Source organism: Phymastichus coffea, unplaced genomic scaffold (genome assembly GCF_024137745.1).
Source record: "Phymastichus coffea isolate CEN01 unplaced genomic scaffold, Cenicafe_Pcof_1.1 PCOF00146, whole genome shotgun sequence".
Taxonomy (NCBI): Eukaryota; Metazoa; Arthropoda; class Insecta; order Hymenoptera; family Eulophidae; genus Phymastichus; species Phymastichus coffea.
This window is the reverse complement of record NW_026706957.1, coordinates 369,495-377,349: the sequence shown is the minus strand read 5'-3', so window position 1 is coordinate 377,349 and position 7,855 is coordinate 369,495. Positions and strand designations below refer to the sequence as shown.

The following is a 7,855-nucleotide window of genomic DNA, read 5'->3' as shown; positions in this document are numbered from 1 at the left end:
TTTTCGCGCCGTATCCGCGAAACGCTTCGATCGATTGCGTAACCCCGCGATGACTGTGCTCTCGCTCGAGTCCGCCCAGCTATTGCCAATGAATAAAGCCAAGCGCGGCCCGGAAGACGTTCTAATTGAAATCATGCAAGTCGTTAACCCTCTTATCCGCCGCCCCCGACGTCTCCGCCACCGTCCCGGGCGCGTAATTAAAAGCAAGCCAGCTCTCCGAAGGCTTAAACGAAACAACGGACGAGGCAGTCTCTTGAAGCCGCACGCTGCACGCGTCCAGAGCGACACCACAGAGCGAGCCATTGAAGAAAAAGCTCGCGCGACGGGCGCGATGTGGGTCACGTCGACGGGTCGCGCGGGTGCGTTGTTTCGCCGTTTGCCCGATTCCACGGAGACTGAAAAGAAAACAAGCGGGCGCCCGCGCGATAATTCCTTTCGAGAGATCTTCGGATAAGAGAGAACGCGGCTGCTGCTTTTTTTTCTACGTGGCGATCGATACAAGCCGGTTTGTCGACCCTTCCGCCCCCCCCCCCCCCTACCCACTTTTCGTCTACGTAGAGATATCGCGATGTTCGAAAAATTAACGAGTGAATTTTCGCAGTTCTCTCTCTCTCTCTCTCTCTTGATTCAGAAGCTTGAGTTGAGCAACAATAATGTTCAAGTTGCCTATCGTTGAAATGATTATATACGTATTTAAGCGTGATTATACACCGAGTAAGTGAATGTTTAGCTTTGGCCCCGGGGTGTTAATTTGATGCGTGCAAGATGACAGATATCGAAACTCACGCGGAATCGTACACATACCATTTCGAGAGGTGAATCACCGCGTATCCTCGTTGATTCATCAAGTCGCCGAGCTCAGTTATACCGTTGAATCGTCCCGGCAAACCTTCGCTTCAATTGTGCCTTACGTTTCTTATATATAGCATTTAGCTCGCGTGGGATACTCTGCTAAGCGGAAAAATGTCGCGTCGAGCCCGCGAAAATCGCCACGACGATGTAAAGAAAAAAAGAGTTTGCGGAGATACGGAAGCGGTTCCTTCGCAGTGATCCAAACGATTCGTTCTGGCTGCGTTGAGGCAAAAGCGGGATTTGTCGATCTGGCGTAAGTAGCAAGATTGGGCCAACGTACATCGCGAGAGGGCAGACGCAATCCAAAAGGGAACAAATCGTATCCAGGATTAAAATCCTTCGAGAGGCGGGGGAAGAGGAGAATCCGCCAGCTGCCTTGGCGCAACTCTCGGGCAAGAGTAAGGCGGCTAATTAGACCGCGCATCGGAGAAACGAGAGCGCGTGCCAGGGCGACGGAGCCGAGAGGCCGTTGTGCGCGCGACATCGACAAAACATCGCCATGGCGACAGGTGTGGAAAAAAAGGGCCGCGCGGAGCACGGCGCGTTCAGCTGCCCGCGCGGTAGACCAGTTGTCGAACGACTAGTGACACATCAGCAATGTCCGAGGCCGAGGACGGTGCGTATACGTCGACGACGCGGGAGGCCCGCACGTGAGCCGCGGGGAGGGGGAGATAGAGAGAGAGAGAGAGAGAGAGAGAGCCCGATCGCGTGCGAGTGCACGGGGGCACGTGCGCGCATCACGCGAGATTTTCGCGCGAGAGCTCAGCGGCGGAGATCGCGCGGCTGCGATATCGCGTTGGCGCGAGGGTGGCAAGCGATTTTCGTTCCGACGCGATAAACGCCTGGCGGCTCCGTTGGCGCTCCCTCGCGACGGGTCGCGTGCGAAACGCTCGACGGGCGCGTCGCGTGGCGGAACGCGGGAGGCGCTCTCCGACGCTCGCGAAAGGACGCCGCCGCGCGGATCAACCGCTCGGCTCGCTATCTATAGCCCGTCCAGCCGTGCCGCCGCGAGCTTTTCTAAGCTCCGCCGGCGCTCGGCCGACGGTGCCGACGCTCGCTTCTAAATGCGGCCCGCCGCCGAGGGTCGGGCGCCGCGCGCGGCCGGCGAGCGCCGAGCGGTCGATCGAGCCGGAAGCGGAGCTCGGCCGCGCGCGCGGCTCGACGGCTGCCAACCGAGTGCCGAGCCGAGGCGTCGGGCGCGGGCGCGGGTGCGTCACGCGAGTCCGCGGCACGTGGCCGCCGCCGCCGCGAGAGCAGAGCAGCGGAGCGCGGCACGCGAGATCACGTCCGCCGCGACTCCCACTCTGGCGAGGCGGTGCGCGCGGCGGGCGCGGAGGCTCGGGCGCAGTGCCCGCTCGCCGGGCCGAGCGCCTCGATGTCGTTTCAGCCTCACGGCGGGGATCCCCTCGAGCACACCAGCCTCTACCAGCGCGCCGGTACGTCCGCGCGCGAGCGAGCCCGCGAGCGGGTGGCGCGCCGCGCTCGCGGGCTCGCCGCTCGGCGGAGCGCCGGCAGCGGGCGTAAGCTGTGCGTTCACGCCCGCAGAGAGCGACGACAGCGACGGGGAGGGAGGCTTGGGCAACGTGAACAGGCTGGTGATCCGGCCGCCGGGCCACAGCGGCAAGGCCAAGAGGGGCCACCTGTGCTTCGACGCGAGCTTCGAGACCGGCAACCTCGGCCGCGTCGACCTCGTCTCCGAGTTCGAGTACGACCTCTTCATCAGGCCCGACATCTGCAGTCCGCGCCTGCGACTCTGGTTCAACTTCACGGTGGACAACGTGCGCCAGGACCAGCGCGTCATCTTCAACATCGTCAACATCTCCAAGAGCAAGAACTCGTTTCGGGACGGCATGACGCCGCTGGTCAAGAGCAACTCGAGGCCCAAGTGGCAGCGGCTGCCGCACCGTCAAGTCTTCTACTACAAGTCGGCCCAGCACCAGGACCACTACGTGCTGAGCTTTGCCTTTGCCTTCGATCGCGAGGACGAGCTGTACCAGTTCGCCCTGTCCTACCCGTACTCGTACACGAGGTGCATGGGCCACTTGGACAATTTAGTGGATAGGTGCAGGTTCGTAAGTCTGCCTTCTTTTCGCACGCGGACAACCGCTCGCAGTTTGGCCGCTGCTGCCGAGCGCCGCGGCACAGTCGCGAAAAGGACTCGCTGCCGATTTCCCCCTCGAACTCGCGCTCTCGAGATTTACGCGCTTCGGACTGGAGGCGATAAGATCCTTCCGATGAAACGCGCGAGACCAAATTGACCAACGGTTCTGCGTGGCTTGCGTTTCGACAAGAGCGCGATTACCGACTAGTTGAGCTTTTACGCTAAATTAAACCAAGGCGTGATGAATGACGGGGGCCGCAGTGCAGCGGTCGTGGCCATAATCGATTTCTTCGGAGATGTCCGAAAGCACGAGAAAAGTCCTCGCGTGCTCGGAGTCGCGATTTAGCGAGGCAAATTGAGAAGGTTTGTCGTTTGAAATGCGCAAGAGTGGAAAGCACGAGCAGAGTGGCGGAGCACCGACTCATGCTGAAGCGCGAGACTCTGGCAAGGTCGATCAAGTCGCGAAGCGTGGAGCTGCTGACGATAACCGAAGCGACGGCGGCGGCGTCGGCGGCGGCGTCGGCGGCGGAGGAACAGCGCAGCCGCAGGACGGTGGTGATTCTGGGCCGAGTGCACCCGGGCGAGTCGCCGTCGTCGTTCGTCTGCCAGGGCCTCGTGGACTTCCTCGTGAGCGCGCACCCGATGGCCGCGGTGTTGCGCCGCTACCTGGTCTTCAAGATAGTGCCGATGCTCAATCCCGACGGCGTCTACCTGGGCAACTACCGGTGCGTACGAGGCCGTCGCGCCGCACGCGCGGCAGTCGGCTTGAACGCGTCGCTCTCGTCTCTGGTTGCAAGCTCGACGGCCATCGGCATGGACCTGAACCGCTCGTGGAACCGCATGTCCGATTGGCTGCACCCGACGCTGCTCGCGACCAGACGGCTGCTCGAGCGCCTCGACAAGGACCCGCTCGCCCCGCTGGACTGCGTGCTGGACCTGCACGCTCACAGCAACGCCAGCGGCCTGTTCGTCTACGGCAGCACGTACGACGACGTGTACAGGTGGGTCGCGCTCCGCGCTCGTCGGGCCGGCGGCTCTGGGCTGAAGGCAGCGCGGCGGCTGCTCGCAGGTACGAGCGCCACACCGTGCTGCCCAAGCTGCTGGCGCAGCTGGCCGAGGACTACGAGCCGAGCAACACCATGTACAACCAGGACGCGCACAAGGAGGGCACGGCCAGGCGGTTCCTCTGCTCGCTGCTGAGCGAGCGCGTCAACTGCTACACCCTGCACGTGTCCATGCACGGCTACGCGCGCAAGGGCAGCGACGGCCTGCTGCCCTACACCGAGGACAGCTGTATCCTTTTGTCGCGAGCCGCCTACGTCCAGCCTCCGTGAACCCGAGAAGCGATCCTTAGCCGGCTCGTCCAGATTACCGGGTGGGCAGGAACCTGGCCAGGGCGCTGCTCGAGTACCACAGGCTCACGGGCCTGATACCGGCCGGGCTGCCCGATCAGCCGGCGTCCAGGCGCGCCCGCCAGTCGCGCCAGCGTCGCAGGGTCGTCAGGCAGCCGAGGCCCAGGACCGCGAGGACGCCCGCGCCCCTGCACCTCGCCAGCATTCACGAGTGAGTCGCCTCGCGGCGGCAACTCCGCCTCTTTATCGATTCGTCGCCTGCCATCACCGGGATCGTTGCCTCCGACGAGCGTTATCGCGCGAGATAGCCGTCGACCCCCCCCCCCCCCCCCCCCCTCTCTCTTCGAGCTCGCCCGTTTGTTGACTGCGTTCAACGGAGACGATTGCTCCTACCCGAGTGTCGACGCGAGAAGGCGCGCACTTTTCACCGATGAGCCGATCGAAAATCAAGATGACGTTACCTTGTCGTTACGCGTCAGGCTGATAGGAAAAATTATGCGATCTGACGCGTAGAGCAGCCGTAGATTCGGACCGTCAAACTTTCTGCAGCGTGTCCTCGCAGATTCCGTTGGTACGGAAATCACCAAAGCTTCGACAATTATTTTTCGAGTTACGCTCGTGACTTTTCTGACACTTCGGCCTAAACTTTTATTTTCAATGCAAACTTTCAATCGCTGCAATTGATTATTCGGTATCTCATTACGGTAATGGCATCCGGAATGTGCTCTTTTTTTTTTCTCGGATTAATGAATTCACCGAGTAGTTTTCGTTCCGTGTACCGAAAGTCTCGCTCGGCAAAGTTTTAACTGTTCGAAAGCCGTTTTTTTCCAATCGGCCAGAAGCAGCAAACGATCGATCTAACGTGACAATCTAACTGGAATAATGAAAGACGGCCGCACGAGAGGAGAATGAAAAAAGCAAAAAGTTAGAGTGGGTGGGTGTATGTGCAGGTACTTCCGTCTAGCGGACGAGGAGGAACAGGAGGCGTTGGAAGCTCGTTGCCGATCGATGAGCGGCACTCGTATGGCGGTAACAGCCGCCGCCCGTCGTTCTCAAGCCGCCGCTGCATCGGCCAGATCGCGCACCGCCGACGACGAGATACTAGCCCCAACGCAACAGCCGTCCTCGCCAGCGCGACTCACGATCGTAGACTTCAATCAACTGACGCGCGGTGGCCTCGAGCTGGCCGTCAAAGACAAGCAACAACAACAACAGCAACGCCGTACCTACCTCAACCACGACAGATCCGCCAAGCTGTTGCGCGATGCCAGTGCCACTGCTACGGAACAGGTGTTATTACACAAGAGACGTAACCAAGGGAAAAAACGATAATCCTGACTGAACCCCGTTCAACAAAGTACATATAAGACGATCGGCCGACAAACAAATCAAACAACCTCACTCTCCGTTCGTTTCTTTCTCTTCTTTTTTTTAGCTTGTTTCTTCTTCTTCTTCTTCGTTTTTTTTTCCTCGAACGGCCGAGAGGAGGAGGAGGAGGAGGAAGAAAGGCTCGCCGCTGTATGCACACCGAGAGACGGATGATACTGTACTGGTGGTGCTACTGCTGCTGCACGCTCGCGGAGAGCGATCGCCCCCCGGGATACAGACGCGCGCAGCATCCCCCCGAAAACCGGGAGAGACCTCGCGCCGCGCCCTCTCGCACACCATCGCTCTCTCGCGCTCCACGGGCGTCCTTGCACCTCTCCGCTCTCGTTTCACTTTCCAGCCTGTCGGCCCTTTTTCTCGCTTTCCTTCTTTCCGTCTCGGCGGATTCACACGGACCATCCGCGGCTGGATTTTCATTGGTCGAGGTGCTCTTCGACCGGGCGCCAGCGACGACGACGCCGACGACGCGAGGAAGAGAAAACTAATCGAGAGTCGCCGACAACGCGACTCGCCCGCGAAGAGGCAAATAAACAGGAAAACAAATGAGAAAGGGGCAAATTTAGTATTCTCCGATGCGGAAGGATCAATAGAGCGAGCTGCCGTGGCGCGCTTCGATGCAAAGGAGCGAGGCTCGACGGCTCCGTTTCCCAACTCGGCGGACCACTCGGCGCTCTCGTCGCGCGCGCCAAGCGAGAATGGTGTTTGAAGTTGCGGGTCCCGTCGCGGCCCGTCCCTCGTCTGGACCTTCCCTCGGCTAAAGGGCGCGCGTTACTCCATTGAATTACCTCCTATATATATATATATATATGTTCACGTATATCTATGTTTTTTTTTTCTTTTATTCGCATTCAGCTGGACAAAAGCGTGGAGATCGTTATCCTTGCCGCCGTGCTGTATACGCTGAATTAAATCGAGGAGCGCGCGACTGCTAATGAAAATGTATGCGACGAAGGGGAAGCGAGAGAGAGAGACAGAGAGTTATGCGTTTTTCTTTGCGCGCGCGTGATGTATGACTTTTGTGATTGAATCTGTAATGCCCCGTCGTAAATGCTGCCCATTGACAAACCAAAATCGCACACCTCTCTCGCTCTTCCACGGAAGATACTCTTCCGACGCGTCCGGATCCTCGTGATCGAACGAATGCGCGATGCACGAGCGTGATGTTGGCAATAAAGTTTCTATCCAATCGCCATTTGCCGCGCGTTCGCGTGCGGGGGAATCGAGCGTTTCGCACCGAGAAATCAAATTATTTTACTCATTAGCCAAGCAAAGAAAATGATTTTAATCTGGACGCTGCGATTCGCTCTCTATACGTCCAGGCACAGCTGAATATGCATGATATGCTAAGTCTCGCAATTTACATCGTGCAAATCGACGGAGATATATATATATATATATATATATATATATATATATATATATGTGTATATATATGTATACATATATATTTGCCGTCAAGCATACAGCTCCGCTTTCGAGCGAACGGTAACAACCGAACGAAGCTTTACGTATAAACGCAATTAATATTCCCAGTGGAAAAACGATTAAAAATATATACGTATATACGTGCTCATCGTCCGCGCAAGCAACGCGGAGAGATAGAGCCGGCGCACGAGCGAAAACGGTAGAGCGAGCGAGAAGGGTGAATTCTCTCTCTCTCTCTCTCTCTCTCTCTCTCTCTCTCTCTCTCTCTCTCTCTCTCTCTCTCTCTCTCTCTCGAGGTTGGTCGAGAGAAGGGCGGTGGTCGTTGAACCGTCAGCGTGCGCTTTGCGCGAAAATTTTGCACACGCACACTCGCTGCCACGCCGCTCCCACTCTCCTCATCGCGCTGCATCTTTTTATTTTTTTCTTTTGTTCTCCAGCGGGCACCGATTATTGATCGTTGATCCGCGCCATACGCTCTTTCGCGTTGCGCCGCGACGATACACACGTTTTTTTTTTCTTTTTCGTTTCATCTTTTATTATATCATATTATAAACGCTCGATTATCGCATTACTTTTCCTTGAAGACGAGGTTGATGCATTATTCAATGATTATCCGATCGCGCGGGCAGAGGGTAGATGCTAAAGCGAGAAACTTGTCGCTGGTAATAGAATTCGTCCTGCGGGGGGTAATGCCTTTCTCTTTTTTCGAATTCCGCCAGATTGTTTTCACGCGAAACAC

General features: G+C 57.7%; 1 protein-coding gene across 1 annotated transcript; it reads left to right on the top strand.

Moving 5' to 3' along the window:
• Positions 1-2,219: 2,219 nt before the first annotated feature.
• Positions 2,220-5,544, top strand: LOC131672249 (cytosolic carboxypeptidase 6; the record flags this gene model as incomplete). The annotated part of the gene is made up of 7 exons (XM_058949354.1): positions 2,220-2,288; positions 2,398-2,924; positions 3,368-3,678; positions 3,751-3,954; positions 4,023-4,246; positions 4,321-4,516; positions 5,256-5,544. Coding segments are annotated over exons 1-7 (1,812 nt in total), but the record flags the coding sequence as incomplete, so codon positions are not given.
• Positions 5,545-7,855: the final 2,311 nt, after the last annotated feature.